General features: G+C 54.2%; 2 protein-coding genes across 4 annotated transcripts in view; one reads left to right on the top strand and one right to left on the bottom strand.

The window, feature by feature from the left end:
• Positions 1-6: 6 nt before the first annotated feature.
• On the bottom strand, positions 7-2,626 carry LIPT2 (lipoyl(octanoyl) transferase 2). Its single transcript, XM_069808697.1, has 2 exons — positions 2,102-2,626; positions 7-636 (listed from the first exon to the last, which is right to left on the bottom strand). The coding sequence occupies exons 1-2, from the start codon at positions 2,562-2,564 to the stop codon at positions 404-406; spliced, it is 696 nt and encodes a 231-aa protein (XP_069664798.1). The 5' UTR covers positions 2,565-2,626; the 3' UTR covers positions 7-403.
• A 17,856-nt stretch (positions 2,627-20,482) lies between these two features.
• Positions 20,483-21,330, top strand: part of POLD3 (DNA polymerase delta 3, accessory subunit) — a 29,836-nt gene continuing 28,988 nt past the window's right edge. Inside the window, exon 1 of one of the 3 annotated variants that reach the window (XM_069808693.1) lies at positions 20,483-20,686. In XM_069808693.1, coding sequence (XP_069664794.1) covers positions 20,627-20,686 — 60 coding nt within the window. In that variant the 5' untranslated portion in view covers positions 20,483-20,626. The remainder of the gene's footprint in view (positions 20,687-21,330) is intronic. The other 2 variants (XM_069808690.1, XM_069808691.1) reach the window with 2 other exon arrangements.

Here is a 21,330-nt window from a genome sequence, read left to right as displayed (position 1 = left end):
CCAAAGTTCCCAGCAACTCTCTTTATAGAAAACCTGCCTCTTTTTACGCAGCAATGATCCCTCTTCCTCTTGTCCAAAGGGTGTGCGAGCATTCACCCAAATTTCAGATTTTGGCGGGGGGAGGTAGAAAAAAACCACACAAAAGTGCCTGTTTGGCCATTTCCCCAGCGAGCGACGGGGACGTGGTACTGGTACCCTTGGAGGTCTCAGCCAAGGGATGGAGACCCGCGGGGCTGGGGAAAGCCACCCCGATGGCGGTATGGATGCTTAAGCAACAGCCCGAACCTCTGTGTCACTGTTCACACACCATCTATAGGCAAAGGCACGAGAGCTCTTGTCTTTGCTGTTCGTCAGCCACACCAAGGATTTGCCGAAACACCCAGCGGAGGTGCCGTTGGTTCTCCTAGTCCCCAGGGTCTTCCGAAAAGACCAAGGTGCAGTCAAACACCTCCTGGAAGGAATCGAGGAAGGGCTCGAGGACGTGGTCGACGGTGATGTGCCGCCCCAGCTCACGGCTCAGCGAGGTGACACCTTTCCCTTCCAGCCCGCAGGGGACGATGTGGTCGAACCAGGTGAGGTCGGTGCAGCAGTTCAGTGCCAGCCCGTGGGAGGTGATGTGGTTCCCGCAGTGCACCCCTAGGGGGGCCAAAGCATCCACCCATCAGCACCCATCCCCAGGGATGTCCCGGCGTGAGATATTTAGTGGCTGTGCTGCTCAGGCCACTATAAACCCCACTGCATGCCGTGCTCCCCGCTTCTGCCAGGGAAAACCCCTAACCCACAGGCAGACTCCCCGAATTCGGGGCAGGTGGGGTGCAGCATCTCCAGCTCCCTCCACCCCAGCCCCGCGTCCCCCAGCACCTCCCACCGCCGGGGTTTCAAGTGTGTGCAAAGGGGGGTCCGGGCTGCAGGATCCCCGCTCCGAGCCCAGGCTGCAGAGCCCGTCTGGGGGTGCAGGACTCCAGGAAGGGGTGCGGGATGTGGGGCTGAGGTGCGGGGTCTGCCTGGCCCGAAGGGGAACAGCACGGGGCCTGGGGAGGGGGAGAGGGGAAGGGGGCAAGGTGGGGGACAAGGGGGCAGGAGAAGGGGGGCAAGGCTGGGGAGAAGGGGGCAGGAGAAGGTGAACAAGGGGGCAGGAGAAGGGGGCAAGGCTGAAGACAAGGGGGCAGGAGAGGGGGGCAAGGAAGGGGACAAGGGGGCAGGAGAAAGGGGGCGAAGGGGCAGGAGATGGGGGTAGGGCTGAGAGCGAGGGGGCAGGAGAGGGGGGACAAGGGGGCAGGAGAAGGAGGCAAGGTGGGGGACAAGGGGGCAGGAGAGGGGGGACAAGGGACAGGAGAAGGGGGCAAGGTGGGGGACAAGGGAGCAGGAGAGGGGTGACAAGGGGGGAGGAGAAAGGGGACAAGGCTGAGGACAAGGTGGCAGGAGAGGGGGGCAAGGTGGGGGACAAGGGGGCAGGAGAGGGGGGCGAGGCGAGGGACAAGGGACAGGAGAGGGGGGCAAGGTGGGGGACAAGGGAGCAGGAGAGGGGGGCGAGGTGAGGGACAAGGGACAGGAGAAGGGGGCAAGGTGGGGGACAAGGGAGCAGGAGAGGGGGGCGAGGCGAGGGACAAGGGACAGGAGAGGGGGGCAAGGTGGGGGACAAGGGAGCAGGAGAGGGGGGCGAGGTGAGGGACAAGGGACAGGAGAAGGGGGCAAGGCGGGGGACAAGGGAGCAGGAGAGGGGGGCGAGGTGAGGGACAAGGGACAGGAGAAGGGGGCAAGGCGGGGGACAAGGGAGCAGGAGAGGGGTGACAAGGGGGTAGGAGAAAGGGGACAAGGCTGAGGACAAGGTGGCAGGAGAGGGGGGCGAGGTGGGGGACAAGGGGGCAGGAAAAGGGGACAAGGCTGGGGGCAAGGGGTCAGGAGAGGGGGGCGAGGCGGGGGACAAGCACCCAGCCCCGGGTTGCAAGGGCCGCGGCGCAAAGTGCCGGGCCCCGGTTCCGGGTGCAAGGCCCCGGCTGGGCTGCGGGGGCCCGAATTCGTCCTCCCCCCCCGCTCCACCACCACCACCCCCCCCCCTCGGTCCGTGCCCCCCCGCCTCCTCCTCCTCCTCGGCGCTCACCGATGGCGCACAGCTTGCTGTCGCCCATCCAGACGCCGGTGAAGGGCGGCGGGAGGGCGCGGGCGGCGGGCAGGCCGAAACGGCGGCAGAGCCGCAGGACCAGCGCTTCCAGCGCTTCCACGTAGCCCCGCAGCGGCAAGCGGCGGCGGCGGAGGTCGAGGACGGGGAAAGCCAGGAGCTGCCCGGGCCCGTGGAAGGTGATCCGCCCGCCGCGCCGCACGGCCGCCAGCCCCGCGCCCCGCCGCCGCAGCCGCGCCGCCGCCTCCGCCTCCGGGCCCCCCCGCAGCCCCCAGGCGTAGACGGGCTCCGCCGGTTCGCTCAGCACCACGCTCTCCCCGGGGACGGCGACGGCGACGGCGAGCCGCGCCGCCCGCGCCGCTTCCACGCAGCGTTCCTGCGCCCGCAGGGCCTCGGCGTAGGGCCGCAGCCCCAGCCGCAGCACCCGCACCGGGCCCCGCGACATGGCGGCCGGGCGGCGGAGCCGGGCGGAACGGGAGACCGGGAGGCCGCGGCCCGGCGGGAGGCGGCGGGGGGGGGGGGGCGGGAGGAGCGGAGCTCGGCGGAGGCGGCGGGGGAAGGGGAAGGAGGGGACGGGGATGGGGGGATGGAGAGAGGGTGGGGGACAGGGGACAGGGATGGGGGGATAGGGGACGAGCGGGGGGGGGGGGACGGGGGAGAGGGGGCAGAGATGGAGGATGGGGACAGGGACGAGGGATGGGGACAGGGGACAGGGATGGGTGGATTGGGGACGAGCGGGGGGGTGGGGACAGGGGAGAGGGGGCAGAGATGGAGGATGGGGACAGGGACGAGGGATGGGGACAGGGGACGAGCAGGGGGGTAGGGACAGGGGAGAGGGGGCAGAGATGGAGGATGGGGATGGGGACGAGGGATGGGGACAGGGGACGAGCAGGGGGGTAGGGACAGGGGAGAGGGGGCAGAGATGGAGGATGGGGATGGGGACGAGGGATGGGGACAGGGGACAGGGATGGGTGGATTGGGGACGAGCGGGGGGGGGGGGACGGGGGAGAGGGGGCAGAGATGGAGGATGGGGACAGGGACGAGGGATGGGGACAGGGGACAGGGATGGGTGGATTGGGGACGAGCGGGGGGGTGGGGACAGGGGAGAGGGGGCAGAGATGGAGGATGGGGACAGGGACGAGGGATGGGGACAGGGGACGAGCAGGGGGGTAGGGACAGGGGAGAGGGGGCAGAGATGGAGGATGGGGATGGGGACGAGGGATGGGGACAGGGGACGAGCAGGGGGGTAGGGACAGGGGAGAGGGGGCAGAGATGGAGGATGGGGATGGGGACGAGGGATGGGGACAGGGGACAGGGATGGGTGGATTGGGGACGAGCGGGGGGGGGGGGACGGGGGAGAGGGGGCAGAGATGGAGGATGGGGACAGGGACGAGGGATGGGGACAGGGGACAGGGATGGGTGGATTGGGGACGAGCGGGGGGGTGGGGACAGGGGAGAGGGGGCAGAGATGGAGGATGGGGACAGGGACGAGGGATGGGGACAGGGGACGAGCAGGGGGGTAGGGACAGGGGAGAGGGGGCAGAGATGGAGGATGGGGATGGGGACGAGGGATGGGGACAGGGGACAGGGATGGGTGGATTGGGGACGAGCGGGGGGGTGGGGACAGGGGAGAGGGGGCAGAGATGGAGGATGGGGACAGGGACGAGGGATGGGGACAGGGGACGAGCAGGGGGGTAGGGACAGGGGAGAGGGGGCAGAGATGGAGGATGGGGATGGGGACGAGGGATGGGGACAGGGGACAGGGATGGGTGGATTGGGGACGAGCGGGGGGGTGGGGACAGGGGAGAGGGGGCAGAGATGGAGGATGGGGACAGGGACGAGGGATGGGGACAGGGGACGAGCAGGGGGGTAGGGACAGGGGAGAGGGGGCAGAGATGGAGGATGGGGACAGGGACGAGGGATGGGGACAGGGGACAGGGATGGGTGGATTGGGGACGAGCGGGGGGGTGGGGACAGGGGAGAGGGGGCAGAGATGGAGGATGGGGACAGGGACGAGGGATGGGGACAGGGGACGAGCAGGGGGGTAGGGACAGGGGAGAGGGGGCAGAGATGGAGGATGGGGATGGGGACGAGGGATGGGGACAGGGGACGAGCAGGGGGGTAGGGACAGGGGAGAGGGGGCAGAGATGGAGGATGGGGATGGGGACGAGGGATGGGGACAGGGGACAGGGATGGGTGGATTGGGGACGAGCGGGGGGGGGGGGACGGGGGAGAGGGGGCAGAGATGGAGGATGGGGACAGGGACGAGGGATGGGGACAGGGGACAGGGATGGGTGGATTGGGGACGAGCGGGGGGGTGGGGACAGGGGAGAGGGGGCAGAGATGGAGGATGGGGACAGGGACGAGGGATGGGGACAGGGGACGAGCAGGGGGGTAGGGACAGGGGAGAGGGGGCAGAGATGGAGGATGGGGATGGGGACGAGGGATGGGGACAGGGGACAGGGATGGGTGGATTGGGGACGAGCGGGGGGGTGGGGACAGGGGAGAGGGGGCAGAGATGGAGGATGGGGACAGGGACGAGGGATGGGGACAGGGGACGAGCAGGGGGGTAGGGACAGGGGAGAGGGGGCAGAGATGGAGGATGGGGATGGGGACGAGGGATGGGGACAGGGGACAGGGATGGGTGGATTGGGGACGAGCGGGGGGGTGGGGACAGGGGAGAGGGGGCAGAGATGGAGGATGGGGACAGGGACGAGGGATGGGGACAGGGGACGAGCAGGGGGGTAGGGACAGGGGAGAGGGGGCAGAGATGGAGGATGGGGATGGGGACGAGGGATGGGGACAGGGGACGAGCAGGGGGGTAGGGACAGGGGAGAGGGGGCAGAGATGGAGGATGGGGATGGGGACGAGGGATGGGGACAGGGGACGAGCAGGGGGGTAGGGACAGGGGAGAGGGATGGGGACAGGGGATAGGGGACGAGCGGGGGGGTAGGGACAGGGGAGAGGGGGCAGAGATGGAGGATGGGGGATGGGGACGAGGGATGGGGACAGGGGACAGGGATGGGGGGATTGGGGACGAGCGGGGGGGTAGGGACAGGGGAGAGGGGGCAGAGATGGAGGATGGGGACGGGGACGAGGGATGGGGACAGAGGGTGGGGGACAGGGGACAGGGATGGGGGGATAGGGGACGAGCGGGGGTTGGGGGCAGGACAGGGGGGACAGGGATGGAGGATGGGGGACAGGTACGAGGGATGGGGACAGGGATGGGGGGATAGGGGACAGGCACAGGGGATAGGGACAGAGGAGAGGGGACAGGAATGGTGGGGACAGGGGAGAGGGGACAGAGTTGGAGGATGGGAACAGGGGTGAGGGAGATAGGGGATGGGGACAGGGGAGGTGGGGACAGAGGATGGAGGACAGGGATGGGGGAGAGGGGAGAGGGAGCAGAGATGGAGGACAGGGGAGGGGGGACAGGGGGATAGAGGATGGTGGCTCAGGGCTGGGACATGGGGGACAGGGCCTGGGGACATGGGACATGGCCTGAGACAGGGTACCGGGCATGATGGGGCCTGCGGTGGGGGATAGAAGAGAGGGGATGGGGACAGGGGGTAGGAGATTGGGGACAGGGGGATCGTGCCCGGGGATGGGGGTTAGAGATAGGGGACGGGGCCTGGGGAGGGGGGATAAGGCACGGGGACGAGGTCAGGGGCCTGGGGGTGGCCGATAGGGCCCAGGGGTGCAGGAGGGGGCATGGGGAGGAGAGATAGGGCCCCGTCACCGTCGGGTGTGGGGCACAGGGCACCAGGGTGGGGACGGGGCGAGGGGGGGACGGGCAGGGGGTGAGGGCAGGACACGGGGACGGGACGTCCCGGTGGGGCTGGGTCGGGGTGGGCTGGGCAATTGCAGACCTGCTCAAAATGGGGTAAAATTGGGATTCTGGGGTGGCGCCTCAAGGTCGTGGACTGTAAATAAGGTTATTGTGCTGCTGAAGCACTGATCTGCGCTGCAGTTAGTCACCCCACGGCTTTGAAAGCGATAAGACGTTCCCACCTCACCTTTTTATTCCAAATGTAGAAAATAAGCAAGTCTCGTTGGACCGCTAATGAGTCAACCATTAAAACCTGAGCAAACCGTTCCCAGCCCGCAGTCCTTCCAACTTATCAACCGGATTAAGTGTGTGAAAGTATGTTTTGTTTTTATAGAGCAATCAACGGTGTTAATAAACTCTTGTTTTTATCAAAAATACGCCTTGCTGGTAATCTACCCTTGGTCGCCGCAGGTAATTCAGCTGTCGTCTGACAACAGCGTTAACTTCTGTGCAGGTATTTGCAAGGAAGGGAAGGCACTTCCCTTTGTTTAGTCATTTTCTCGATGAAAAGGAGCAAGCACTATAATGGTTTATGAAATTAATACAGCCTGGGGAGGGGGAAAATGAGGAAAAAAACACCATAAACCTCACCAGGTGAGCACATCAGCTCGTATTCGAGCATGTGGAGCAGCACCCAGCTTGCTTCGGGTGGGATCATCGCCTCAACCACCAACTTCAGGAGAGCCGCTCCAGGCCTCTGCCCTTGGCAGGAGAGGCTCGTATTTTGCACCAACATTGTGTGTGTATTGAGTTATTTCCTTTTTTTTATGATTAAGCATCAACTTCTTGCTGGAGATCAAAGCCAAATGCTCTTCCTTTTTGGCTTGTCGCAGCACTGCATGCGTAAGATGAGGAGAGTTGTGTGTAATAGGTCTGGGATCCTCGTAAATAAGACGGCAGAGATGAGCGTGGTTGCGTCGCTGGGGTATTTACTGTCAATATCCTGCTTTTGAAGCAGGGAGGAAATCTGTGTGGACGGGAGCCATGGATGGGTCATGTTTTATCCTTCTGTCAGGGTTTGAGTATTTTTAAAGTGGTATTTTTTTCTTCAAGATACAGTAACTTGCTGTTCTGTCGTACCTTTTCCTTTGGGTACCTTAAACATTATCTGAGTCTCTTGAATCCTCACTGATTCCTTTGATTGCAGAGCCCGTTTTTCTGGCACGAGAGCCTCCCTTGGGGAGCTTTAGAGCTAACGCAAGTCAGGGCTTAATAGCAGGAAGGGGAGGGGACGACAAAGGTGGCGGCTGTGAAACAGGTGCCTGGCAAGAGGGACTGTCACAGCTCACAGAGAGCTACAGACGGATGCAAAGGGCAACACCTTGGCTCTCATGAAGTCCGGGACAAAATTCCTGTTGACTTTGGCAAGGCCGGGATGTCGCGGAGAGGTGATGGAGCTGTCACAGGCAGAGCCAGGAGTGGAGTGCCCAGCTTAGGCTGCTCATCGCACCTCCAGGTATGGCAACCCCCTCCCTACGCAGCCCCAAGTCTTTCAGCAAAATCCCGTGGGTTTTTTTCAAGCAAATTGTACTTGAGGGCCACAGCAGCAACAGGGCTACCGGCTGCTCTGTTTGCCTGTACTAATTACATGAATTATTTGAAGAGTGCAGGAGTTTGGCGCCTGGGCTAGAGCCCAGCTGTGCTATGAGCTACACAAGCTCAGAAGAAAAAGCCTATCCCGAAGACATCAGAGCATCCCTGGCTGTGTTTCTGGAATCATCGCCACGTGCCTCCCTTCTGCCGTAGGGCTGGAAGGAGCTCAGAGGTCACCTTCTCCGTCGCCCTCACCCCGGAGGGGTTTGATCCTGGCTGGCCATCTCCACTGACGTCCAGCTGGGTCTCTAAGACCTCCGGTGATGGAGAGGTCTCCTGGCTTGGTACGTAAGGAGGTGGTGCTCAGTGCTTAAGCTATGGATTTATTTTTCCTTGATACCTGTTACAACAGTTGCATGCCCACAGGTTCCCGTGCAATACCCTGGAAGGGTCAGCCAACCTCCCCACACAGGACACCAGCATCAATCAAGTGCTGCAAGCACTAGCTGCCAGTCCTGCAGTCATTTGGAAGGACAAACTTTTTCACTACATCTCATTCCATAATAAACCCTTCCCTGGGGGTGCTGGGAGGGAATCGCTAGGGCTGAGCTCTGCAGTTCATTCAGGCAGGATCCTAGTAGATGTGACCCATAGCCAGAAATGTTCCTGTCCGTGTCCCCCCCCCCGATCTATTCATTGATAAAAAAAATCACATTCCGAGGCTGTGGCAAAGGGGAAGAAAAACAAGGAAACGCACGCGTAAGGCTGTGCCACAGGCTGTGTGCACTGCAGGGTGCATTAAGGAAGTAGTTAAGGAAGCTCCTTGCTGCACCTGGGGAGAGGGGTCAGAGCCGGTGTGACTTTCTGTGTTGATGGTCCTTCTCTCAGCAGTTGTCATCTTTTGACCCATCTCGGAGCCGACATGGCAGGCAGCTCCACTCCTCCGAGCTTCCTGTGCCCCTGGGAGCTGGTGTTTCCACTCACAAACCTTGGATGCTTTGGCCTTCATTGACCCCAGCAAAGATGCCCTTGTCTCTAGTTTGTCCCCAGCTGCTCACCAGCCACCCTGCCAGAGATCACCTTCCCCTCTGGTCAACCAACACGACTTCACAGACCTGCCGAAACCATCCCGGTTAGGTTAAACACTCATCACAGCATTGGTTTTAAGAAGGATCCTCTGGAAGAGCTCAGTTAGAGAGCGGGCTGGCACGCAGTGATGTTGGCAGGTCTTTGGGGACAGCAGCCCCAGAAGGGACACTGGGGACATGGCCAGGTGAGACCCCACCTGCAGTTCTGCGTCCAGCTCTGGGGTCCTCAGCACAAGAGAGACAACAGACCTGTTGGAGCGGGTCCAGAGGAGGCCACAAAAACGGTCTAAGGGCTGGAACACCTCTGCTGTGAGGAAAGGCTGAGAGAGCTGGGGTTGTTCAGCCTGGAGAAGAGAAGGCTCCAGGGAGACCTTATAGCAGCCTTCCAGTACTTAAAGGGGGCCTACAAGAAAGATGGGGACAGACTTCCTAGTAGGGCCTGTAGTGATAGGACAAGGGGTAATTGTTTTAAACTAAAAGAGGGCAGATTCAGACTAGATATAAGGAAGAAATGTTTTACGCTGAGGGTGGTGAAACCCTGGCCCAGGTTGCCCAGAGAGGTGGTCGATGCCCCATCCCTGGACATATTCAAGGTCAGGTTGGACGGGGCTCTGAGCAACCTGATCTGGTTGAAGATGTCCCTGCCCATGGCAGGGGGGTTGGATGAGATGACCTTGAAAGGTCCCTTCCAACCCAAACCATTCTGTGATTCTGTGATTCTATGACATCTCTCCAGAGCCATAGCCCAGATGTGTAGAGATCAGAGCAAGGCCCTCTGCAAGGGATGACTGTTTCAGTGCAGTGAAGGCATTTTACCTCCTAGTTGTGCTGATTTGAAATCACTACCAAACTTCATCTGTCACATCAAATAACATGTGTCTTGGCTACCTCTGGACCACTGCAGATGCCATGCCAGACTACACTGCTCTGGCAATCACAGTACAGGCAGGGGCTAATGCAGGCAGGGGCTGATGTGGGCAGGGGATTAATAAAATGAGCACAAAGTGGACAGGAGTTACTGTTATGAAAACAGAAATGTGCGCTTGTGGCTCGCCTAGCAAGGCCTGGTGCTGCCATCCTGGTGAGTAAAGTTCTTCACACCCGAATCTCAGCTACTTCATTTTTATCTCTACCCAACATGAATTTTGAGATGCCTTTGATTCGATACTGTTCTCTTTGTGCTCTGCGCAAAGAAATGTGAAAAGTGACAGTCGGGATGGTAAAAATTGCTATTCCTTCTGTCTTCTCTTTCTGCTGCCAAAAACCTGCCAGTTCAGAATGTTTTTTTCAGGGATTAATCTCCTGAGAGAAATTATTTCTGCTTTGAAGCAGTTGTCTCTTTTAAAAGGTCTTATTTCAGACATCAGACTGGAAAAAAGATCATTTATTCCAACTGTCAGGGATCAGACCTGGTGCTTTTTCTTGCTGTGACAAGGAGCAGATGAACCCATAAATGTCCATCTGGGAGCTGTGAGCTGCAGCTGCAATAAGGGAACCTTGTTTGAGAAGACGTCTCAGAGACCCACTCCATTTTTACTGGCACACACTGATTTGCAGCAGTTGTTGTTCTAGTTGTGTTTGAACCAATAATATCCCTTTAAAATACAGAAGTGTGGCTGAATTCAGCTACTTTCAGGTGCAGGTTTGCAGTTTATACTGTCTGTGTACTTGCTATTTGAGCATCACTAGAAGGAGAGCGGGGCTGGCATCACGGGGGACAGTTATGGGTCAGAAGACACTGCCTTTTTCCCCAAATCTGAGCTAAAGCAAGCCTCAGAGGCCATGAACCCACCACAGCAACCTTCCAGACAGCAATGCAATGGCTGCCTCTAACTTATTAGCTTGAGAAGCTGATTTCTCCCATCTCTTCCTCACCCCACCAAGACTTCTGCAGGTCAGGGCCAGCTCCTCTAAATTACTGCCACCTCCTCCCACTCTCCCTGCTCCCCATCCTCCCTCACTGGCAGTTTGGGGTAATGTGGGCAATCTTTTCACAGGCATCCCCCCCCCAGCAAACCACTGCTGGCTCAGCCTCTGCTAAAGGAGTCCGTGCAGCACTGGGGTGCACAAGAGCCCCAAATGCAATCCCATTTACTGCAGAGCTGGCAGGTCACTGGCATCACCCCTCTCGTGCAGCCATCCGCAGGCACATGCTGTTCAGCAGGGAGTCAGCTCCTGTGGGAAGCACTGGGATGAATCCCTTTGGGATGACTGTACTTCAGACGATCCTTTTTCCCTGCACTCTGTGGTCTTCTGTCAGAGAATGAGCCAGGAGAGGTGTGAGCTGTGGGAACTGGGGACCCAGACTAGGCAGGAGACTCATTGGGGGTCAGAAGATGCAAGTACTCATGTGTGATGTGGAAACAACTGTGTTTGCCTTTATTTGTTAAATGCTTTTAGATTCTGAGTGGAAAGAGTTTTAAAATTTTAAAAATGCTGTTTAGCAGTGTTCAGTGTCTTCAAAGTCTTTTTAAACTCAAAAGCATAAATCTTAAGGCATTAATGAAGTTCTTACTCCTTCTTCTCTTTTCTTCTGTACTAGAGACCTGCTGCTTCTCTCATTTCCGTGCTGCAAAGCAGGTATCACAGAAGTTTGTTTGTAGGATCACAGTTCAGGATGGAGTGGACCTCGGGAGGTCTCAGGTCCAACCTCCTGCTCAAAGCAGGGTCAACTCTGAGATCGGGCTAGGTTGCTCAGGACTTTATCCAGTCAGGTCTTGAAAACCTCCAAGAATAGCAATGCACAACCTTCCCAGGGTCCTGTCCCACTGCTTGACCATCCGCATGGAGGGAAAGCTTCTCCTTATGTCCAGTCTGAACCTCGCTTGTTTCAGCTTATGCCCATCTAGTTACTTCAGTATAAAGCAAGTATGACTGAGATCAGAAGCAGACCCCACAGCATTTTCATAAACCAAAAAGAAATCCTCAGCTAAGAACTTCAGTAAACTCATTCTTACCCTCAAGCCAATCTGCAATACCAAGACACACACACACTGTGCCCTGAAGGTGAAAACTGTAATTTTACAGTTACCAGGCACGTCAGCCTGGGTCAGGAAATCATCCAGAAATCTCAAAGCAGGAAACTTAAAGGAGGAAAAAACAAAAGACGAAAAGATACTTTTTCTTAAAAAAATGATGAGTAATATATTAAGACCTGCACACTCCTTCCGTAAACCAGACAAAAATGTCAAGCCAGGAGCAAAATGTCACAGTACAAGAATAGCTACAGTGAAACGAAGAAAAAGAGAGAACAAGAGTGTGAGAGAAAGTGCATGGGACCGCAGGAGGAAGAGGATGTATATAATTTTGTTACCAGCAAAACAAACATGATGCCAGCTGAGTAATGCGATTGTTGTGACCACTGGAGAAACACTCCAGCACGCTGCAGGGCCACGTGCGTCATGGGAGTTTATTTTAACACTTATTGAACGTGTGCACTTTCCTTCCCTGACCTTTGCCAGGTAAAAAATTGTTGCATCCAAGTGAGGATCTGTATCTGCCCAGAGTTCTCATGGAGCGAGTGACTTCACCCAGAACAAGGTGCACTCCTGCTACATGTGGCTACTGTCGGGTGGCATCGCTGTGTGCCCTCCCCAGCCAGCGGTTCTTCTTCGGGACTCTATGCCTGTTGGAGCTGTGCAAGAGCACAGTTCCTCCGGGGATCACACAACCCTGTTCACCCAAACCCCAGATATTTGTTTATAATTGGTTATTTTTAGGCTTGCTCACCTCTTTAAGCCAACCCAGCAGGTGGTTTCAGAAGTGCCAGTGCACACTATGGAGTGGAGATCAAGGGGAGTGGGCCCATCTCAGCCACAATTTGCATGAGCTGAAGCTGCTGTGAAGCAACAGCTGTATGAGGTTCAGCAAGGCTCAGTGCCAGGTCCTGCACTTGGCTCACAACGACCCCAACAAAGCTGCCTGGTGGAAAAAGACCTGGGGGTGTTGGTCGACAGCCAGCTGAACATGAGCCAGCCGTATGCCCAGGTGGCCAAGAAGGCCAATAGCATCCTGGCTCGTACCAGAAATAGTTTGGCCAGCAGCACTAGGGAAGCGATTGTCCCCCTGTACTCAGCACTGGTGAGGCCGCACCTCGAATACTGTGTTCAGTTCTGGGCCGCTCACTACAAGAAAGACATTGAGGTGCTGGAGCACATCCAAAGAAGAACAGCGAAGCTGGTGAAGGGCCTGGAGCACGTGTCTTATGAGGAGTGGCTGAGGGAACTGGGGTTGTTTAGCCCGGAGAAAAGAAGGCTGAGGGGAGACCTTATCGCTGTCTACAACTACGTGAAAGGAGGGTGTAGTGAGGTGTGTACTGGTCTCTTCTAACAAGTAACTAGTGATAGGATGAAAGGAAACAGCCTCAAGTTGTGCCAGGGGAGATTTAGGTTGCGTATTAGGAAAAATTTCTTCACCAAAAGGGTTGTCAAGCATTGGAACAGGCTGCCCAGGGAAGTGGTTGAGTCACCGTCCCTGGAGGTATTTAAAAGACATGTAGATGTGGTGCTTGGGGACATGGTTTAGTGGCGGACTTGGCAGTGTTAGTTTAACAGTTGGACTCGATGATCTTAAAGGTCTTTTCCAGCCTAAATGATTCCATGATTCTATGATTCATGCCACCACTTCATCAACGCTTCAAAATGGCATAAGCCTGCACGCTGTCAGACACAGCAGTGCCACCATCCTCCTGCTCCCCAGCAGCAGTGTTTGTGTGCTAGGGTGTCGAGCTGGTTTGGGAGGGATTCATCCAGACTAAAATTAGTCCAGGAAAAAGTTTGGTTTACCCTAAGTTGGTTTGCCTGACCCAGTTCGCAGCATGGCTGCACAAATGCTCATGCTGGCAGTAAGGAGGAGACGGTGGGTGGTGGGAAGCAGGCAGGGAAGAGCAGCAGAAGCTCTGGCTTGCACAAACTGAAGAGTAACGTGGCTCTCTTGCTATTCCCAGCAGTAGCAGCAGAGCTTCATCACCCAGGCTGGTGGCGTGCAGCTCCAGAGCTGCCAGGGAAGCATGGGGTCCAACTGTCACCTGCTGACTCAGACAGGGAATTGCATCAGAAGCAATGATTTTGGAAATGTGGTGCCCACGCTGCGATATGAGGTCCATGTGTTCACAGACCGCATCAGCTATCATTGCTGTTTGCCCATTTGCAAGCTCTGTTAAGGAGATGACCCCTCTCATGACTGTAGTGGGTCTTTTTCAGAACTGCTGTTTCTTCCTGCTTATCAACTCTGTTATGGGTTATTTTCCCCCAAATCTACTAACCAACCTTTTTTTGAAGTTGAATCTCACTAGCAGTAAAGAGGTAGAGAGACATTAAAGAACCCATCATTAGCCTATTCCCAGAGCTCAGATCTTGCAGTGCAAGAGGTAGCTTAAAATTTTCTTATAACTTTCTTTGACTAGGGCATAAGATAGGGAGAAGGGAAGGAGTGGCCCCATTTTCTCACCCTGGGTACAGTATGTGACACGGCTGAGCTGACTCCTAAGAGTTTGCTCCCAACATCTCCTTGCCTGCTTGTCCCTGCAATGCTGTAGCTGTGCGCTGCCCTTTATTTGGGGAGATGCTTTCCTGCTCATTCTCATCTCTGCTTTATCAGTAGTCATTCTTCAGAGAATTTTCATTATTTTGTAGCTGTTATTCTTGTTTATCTTCTTTAATAGCCTGTCTGCTTGTGGAAACAGATCTGCATCGCTGCTAGAAAACAAGCTGTTCTGCCACAGCTCCTTCTGTACCCATCCTACTATTGAATAAATGTCAAATACACCACGCTGAGGCACACTAATTATCTTGAAATAAAAGACATCAAGAACAGGAGTCCATAGGGAAACTATTCCATCCATCTTCCCACGCACATAGCCCAGAGAACATGCTCGGAATTAGATGTGGGTATTAGTTAATAACCTGAAGTCAGAAATGCCAGCTACTAATGTGACTCAACATTGGAAATTTGTCATGATGCTTTTGAAGACATTCAAGTCAGTCATCTTTGTTTAGATGTGATAACATGTACTTGGTGGTAGCAGAGATTATATTCTTCTGGCTGATACATTCCCAGATGGCTACACGTGCTGCCTTCTACTACAATGCTTAAACCTTGTGTTTTTATTTTTTGAGAAGGGACTCTTAATACAAAAGTACAAGAAATCTTGGCACAAAAGACTATACAAAGTACAAAAGTAAATCTATCTGCTTGTACCATTAGCAATGCAACATTTCTTTTCATGGAGGCATGTGGCACTGTGACGCACCACAAAATATGTGAGTGCACTGGGAACCAGCTCCAGATTAAGACACTTATATTTAGGTGTCTCCACATATGCTGGGTGTCTAAAACTCTCCATGTTGCTAGTGGAGACAGTAGTCAGTACTGTCAGCGGTGCCAGGAGTGATTTGGCTAAGATAGACAGCAACCAGCTGTCAGCAGTCACGCTGCTGTTCTCCTCTGGTTGTCAGAGGGGAGATGCATTCCTTCTCATATGTTCTTCTTCCACCCAAAACTTATCTTAGTAGTTTCTTAGATGCCTCTCCCTTGTCAGTATTATGACTGCCTTACTCTTTGAGCACCTCAAGATTTTTTTATTGGGAACATGCACAGAAAAAAGCATAGAAAAGATAATTAAGCCATGCAAACATATGCATCTGTCTCAAATGTAGCTGTCTCCTGTGACACCAATTTTTGTTCTAGTTTATCGACTTGCCTGTACTGATTCTGACCCTTGCAAGCCTAGAAGCAAATTAATTGTGTTAGGTTTATGGTTGGACTTGATGATTTAAAGGTCTTTTCCAACCTAAATGATTCTATGATTCTATGATTCTAATTCCCACTGTTTTTCTGATCGTGTTTGAGCCTAAGTCTTCCAGCTATGCTTTTCCATTTTGTATAGTTAAGGAAGGAGCCATCGCCTTGACTCCTTCCTTAGCTACGACTCGCCCATCAGACAGGTTTCCTACTGAAAAGATCCCACTAATTCTACCTGCTTGTTTGCAACCCACCTTGGTGGAAGAACAGGGGAGGGTCAGGCTCTGTAGCTCCTTATGTATCTGTCTTACGACTTTCATTTCCTAACTGGAATCTCCACTTCTGCTCAGACAGGATGCATTTGTGCCCAAAAACCAGATCTTCAGAAGCCTCTAATAGATTTGATGAGCTCCAAAAGGAAATGGGTGCCAGGATCTAGATAAATTTTGGGCAGATTCAATTAACTGTGCTTTGACACTGGGATCTCTACATTTCTGTTCTCTCTTCAGCATTGCTCAGTTGCTCAAGGAAGTCCCCCCTCATACGGCATTAGTTAAAACTTCCACAGAACTCCTTTCACTCAAAACTCCTCCTCAGGCAGATGCTTGCCAGCAACTATATATAATAAATTTCCAGAGACTCTGCCCATTCTTTTTTGGTTTTTTGGAAAGCACTTGTGAAACAACCGTTATTATAAGTCCTCGGGCTCAGTGTCTGCTGGTGCTGGTGGTTTTGGCTGTGGGCAGCTGTAAGTACAAGACATTTAGTTTCTAACAAGCGATCTTTGAAAGAATCCTTTATAGCGCTTTGAGAGAAAAGTTTGGGAGTTGGGATACTTGGGCTTTACACCTGGGAGTATTGAAAGATTCTTGGACAAATCACATAACCTCTCTGTGTTTCAGTGTCTTCATCTTTGAAATGGGGGTAACACTTTTCTTCTTCAAAGAGGAATATATGTTTAATGTACTTTTTTCAGGGTCTTATATGAAAGTACTGCAAATCTTACACAAAAGAGTATTATCAGACCTCTTAAGGAAATACTGTCAAAGTATTTTCAGATCCTGCATTAGGATTCATACACCCTACCATCTCCAGTTGTGCAAGAAAAACCCAGGCACATTAGCTTCAGCATCTGTCAGTTTGCTGCATTACAATGACATTATTTCTCTAGTTCCCATTTCTCCTTCTTTTTAAAATTACTCTACATACTTTAGCTGTGAAAGATCATTTACAAGTGTTACCATCCAGGGAAAGGAGACAGGGTGGGTTCTAGTCTTCAGCTCCTTGTTCCAGTTAACAAGCCAGTCTGTAGCTGCATGGCTCTATTTTAATGTGCAAAAGTAACTAACATTCACTACAGACTGTAAGGATCTGTGCAGCCCCCCAGTCAACTAGTGCTGTCCTTATTTCCAAGATCAGTGTAGCATTCAGTAGATTTATGATCCAAAAAAATTGACAAAGCCACCCAGGTTGCAAGGAGATATTTTAAAGGCCGTTTTGTACTTTGGCAGGTCTTGATGCTGGCACTGAAAACTGGGCTGTGCATGCTACCAGGGCCCTTGCTGCACACCCTGCTTTCCTCAGGAGAATTTGCTGCGGCCCAAGGACTGCTCTGCAGGGTTTGTGTGAGTCCCCACTGCTGCATCTCTTTCCAGATCGCCTTTTTGGGCTTTTTCACCAAAAAAACCCCAAACAAACAAACAAAAAGAAACCCCAGATTCTTAGAGAATAAACTGGGACTCCCAAAACCACCAGGGCTGAGAAGGGACCTAACTAATTTCCAATTAGATTGCTGCTGTCTACAGTAATATCAGGGACATGCACCTGGTTTACACCTTGGATCTAGTATGTACAACCTGAAAAGTGGCAATATGTGCCAGGTTGAAGGGCAAGCAGAGATACGATCACAGGGAAAAAAGCCAGGTTATGACACATTCCTGGTTAGCTTAGCTGGAGTATGAGGTCCATGAGTGTTCGGTTACCAAGCTGTTTGATCTCCGCTGATCATAGAATCATGGAACGGTTTGGGTTGGAAGGGACCTTTCAAGGTCATCTAGTCCAACCCCCTTGCCATGGGCAGGTACATCTTCAACCAGATCAGGTTGCTCAGAGCCCCGTCCAACCTGACCTTGAATGTGTCCAGGGATGGGGCATCGACCACCTCTCTGGGCAACCTGGGCCAGTGTTTCACCACCCTCAGCATAAAAAAAATTCTTCCTTATATCTAGTCTGAATCTGCCCTCTTTTAGTTTAAAACCATCACCTCGTCCTATCATGATACTCCCTGATAAAGAGACCCTCCCCATCTTTCTTGTAGGCCCCCTTTAATTACTGGAAGGCTGCTGTAAGGTCTCCCTGAGCTGGATGCAGAACCACAGGTGAGGTCTCACCAGAGCGGAGCAGAGGGGCAGACTCCCCTCCCTCGACCTGCTGGCCACGCTGCTGGTGATGCAGCCCAGGACACGGTTGGCTTTCTGGGCTGCGAGCGCACACTGCCGGGTCATGTCCAACTTTTCGTCCACCAGTACCCCCAAGTCCTTCTCTGCAGGGCTACTCTCCATCCCTTCATCCCCCAGCCTGTATGGATAGTGGGGGTTGCCCCCACCCGGGTGCAGAACCTTGCACTTGGCCTTGTTGAACCTCATGAGATTCATACGGACCCACTTCTTGAGCTTATTGGAGCTGATGACTGCACTATTTGTATGGGAATCAATGCATTCAGAGCATAAAGTCACAAATGGGATGAGTGCACCTTAGTTCTTCTCCTCCTCCATCCTGACCTGATGTACAACCTCAGGGAAGTCTCATAACTTACCCCAAGCCTCTTTGTATCCCTCTCTGCGGTGCTATTTCAGGAGTTTAAGTGGTTCTGTCTGTCACATCACCCTTTCTTTTAACTGTAAGAAAAATGTAAAAGGACATTAATATTAAATGGCTCCATGCTTTGGTCACGGGTTGTAATTTTCATTTCTTCATCTATCAGCTGCTGTGTTTCAAGCACTGTTGGATAGGAGCATTTTTGCCCAAGGACTTGATTCATGAGATGAAATTGCAAAATGACTCTTCACCAGCTCTGGGCAGAACTGGAGATGTCTCATACCAGTGACAAGAATAATGAGCGAGTCCCAGAACCTGCAAAAAAAATCATTGCCTTTTTGTAACGAAGAGTAGTATGTGGGTAATGATTTTGACCTTTCTCCTGCTCATTTTGAAACTGGAAAGAAAATTTCTGACTTCACGGAGTGAAAGGTTCTTGCTCAGCACTTGCTAATTAAATGTCTACCTTGCAGCATCACTAAGGTTAAGGCTGGTGTCACGACCTCACATACCCAGAGGAAGATTACTCCTTTGAGATGTTAAGGCTAATTTTGTGATCTTTCTTTGCAAACCAGCAGAGTCTGTCTCTCTGCTTCTCCTCTGTTACAGTTCTCGGTACCAATACATGAATGCATTCATCTCACACACCCAAATTTCATTTGAGATTCTCCTGATGCCAGTACTCCTAGAGACAATACATAAATCAGGGAAAGACCTAATGCTCATAAAGGTAATGTTTCAGTGATCTCTTCATCACAGGAACTCGCTTCTGACCCTAAAAGCACTTTTTTTCAGCTCAGCACTGTGGCCCACCTGAAAACGCAGAGAGCAGAGGAAACACACATCAGTTCTCTCCGACAGAAACGGATGTCGTGGCACTGTTAGACACTGAGAACTTATTTCTTTTCTGTTGCTTGTACTAACCGTCAGTAAAATGAAGAAAGCCCTCTGCATGCAGCGGCAGGGGAACAGGTCCCTACCATAACAGTTTTATTTTCCCAGTCAAGGGAGAGGTCTGTGGAACTGATTCAGGGTGGTTTCATATGCTACAGACTATTCCCAACCATTTAAATCTTAGGCTCAAATTCTAGGCAACACTTTGCTAACCTAACTAGATGGAAAAAGCAATTCACTGAACTAAAACAAGCTGATAAATGTGCCAGAGACAGAGGGATTCAAGCCGATGAGGTCCAGGGAGGGTGGGAGACGCCAGACCCACGTCCCCACGCTGTCTTCTCTCACACCCAGACAGCCCCTGCCTGGGACCATGCTATAAACCAGCCAGGACAGGTAAATAAGAAACATGGCAAATAAAATGTAGTATAATCCACACTGAAAGGGAAAAAAACCCACCCTCAAAACCACGTCATAGATTTTATGATTTTAAATTAACTTTATCACAGAGAAGTATTTAGAAAAACAATATAGCTGTAACAATGAAGTCCTCAGCTTACTGTGAAGCTGTATTAAAAACAGGATGCACATGGGATAGGACTGGGAATTAAAGATTGGGAATCTTGTGTTCCAGCATTTGCTATTTATCTCCAAAAAAAAAAACCAAGCACAGAGTAATATTTAGCAAGTGCTGTGAGAAGTGCTGGAAGTGGTCACCAGTGGAAATATGGGGACAGTTTTAACTGAGAATAGGAATGGTTTAAAATAACATGTCACCCTGCCTTTTAACAGCAGCAGCATTTATTTGAGGGAGAGAGCTGCAAGACTCCAATGCCTGGTTTGCCTCTGCCATTCTGGTGAGGATCAGGCAGGGGTGAAAAAAACAGGAAAATTGGAAAAAAGGAAAATTGGTGATTCCCAACAAGTGGGTGTTTTACCCTCCCTTGCTCCACACCATGGCTCATCCTGCCCTGGATGTCAGGGACGAGGTGCTGGGTCAGCCTGCAGCCGGGATGATGGAGGCGAGGAGCAGCCAGATGGTGGGAAGGCTGTGAGTCTGCGAGGGGCCAGCGTGGGGACGTGTGAGGGGCCAGCGTGGGTCTGTGAGGGGACAGTGTGGGGACGTGTGAGGGGCCAGCGTGGGTCTGTAAGGGGACAGTGTGGGGATGTGTGAGGGGCCAGCGTGGGTCTGTGAGGGGCCAGCGTGGGGATGTGTGAGGGGCCAGCGTGGGTCTGTGAGGGGCCAGCGTGGGTCTGTGTGAGAGGCCAGCGTGGGTCTGTGGGTCTGTGAGGGGACAGTGTGGGTCTGTGAGAGGACGTCGCGAGGCGGCGGGGCGGGGCGGGGCGGGGAGAGCGGAGGGGCGTGGCCTAGCCGGAACGGGGCGGGCACAAGGACCACGCGGCGGCGGCGGCGGCGGCGGCGGCGGCGTCGCCGCGCCCAGCGCGCTCTTTTTTGTCCCCGCGCGGCCGCCGTCGCCCCCGCCCGCGTGTCGGCGGGTTGCCATGGCGGCGGGCGGGCGGCCGCGGCCCTGAGCTGCGCGGGAACCCTCCCGCCCGCGGCCTAGCCGGCCCGGCCCGGCCCTATCCGCTCCACCCTGCCCCGCCATGGAGGACGAGCTCTACCTCGAGAACATCGACGAGTTCGTCACCGATCAGAACCGCATTGTGAGTCCCGCCGGCCGGGCTGAGCGGGGTGCGGGAGGCCGACGCCGTTGCGCGACCCCTCCTCAGGAGGGAGAGACACCCCCCTACATCCCCCCAGCGTGGCTGCCGTTTGAGGGGGGGGTGTCAGCCTGCGTGTTTGGGGGACCCCCTCAGGCTGGGCCCCAGGCCCTGCTCTGGGGGTGCTGGAACTGGGGGGGGGGGTGCAGGGTCTCCCCCCCCATCGCACCCACCTGCGCGACACGCGTGGGTGCCCAGCCTCCTCTCGGCAGGCGCAGAAGAAAGGAGGCCTCCGCAGCTGTGGCCGCCTTTCCCCTCAGGGCTGTTTGCTCAAGTTTTAGTCACCTTTGGGGGTGTATGTGCGGTGCCCGGCTGCGTTTGCAGTGTTTGCTTTTCCACAGGTCACAACGGGTAGAGTTAGTGTGGGCTTTCTGCTAAGCTGGACAGGAGATGCCTTTCTTGTCAGGATTTTTTTTCCCTCTTTGACTTTAAATTAATTTAATGTCTCTGAAGGGAATTGGTAATGGTGTCGTTTATATTGCAGGAAAAAGAGCTCTCCCCAAGTTCCTTATGCTCCCCAATAGGTGAGCTGCTTTTCCTCAAAAAAAAAAAAAACCCCAAACCTGAACCCCCCCCTGCAAAAACCC

Source organism: Haliaeetus albicilla, chromosome 20 (assembly GCF_947461875.1).
Source record: "Haliaeetus albicilla chromosome 20, bHalAlb1.1, whole genome shotgun sequence".
Classification (NCBI taxonomy): Eukaryota; Metazoa; Chordata; class Aves; order Accipitriformes; family Accipitridae; genus Haliaeetus; species Haliaeetus albicilla.
This window is presented reverse-complemented; position numbering and strand designations above follow the sequence as displayed.

Bases quoted from the DNA above. Each gene is read 5' to 3' on its own strand.
- LIPT2 (XM_069808697.1), bottom strand. From the start codon at position 2,564: ATGTCGCGGGGCCCGGTGCGGGTGCTGCGGCTGGGGCTGCGGCCCTAC. The intron at 637-2,101 runs GTGAGCGCCGAG...TGGCCCCCCTAG, and splicing joins CAGCAAGCTGTGCGCCATCG to GGGTGCACTGCGGGAACCAC.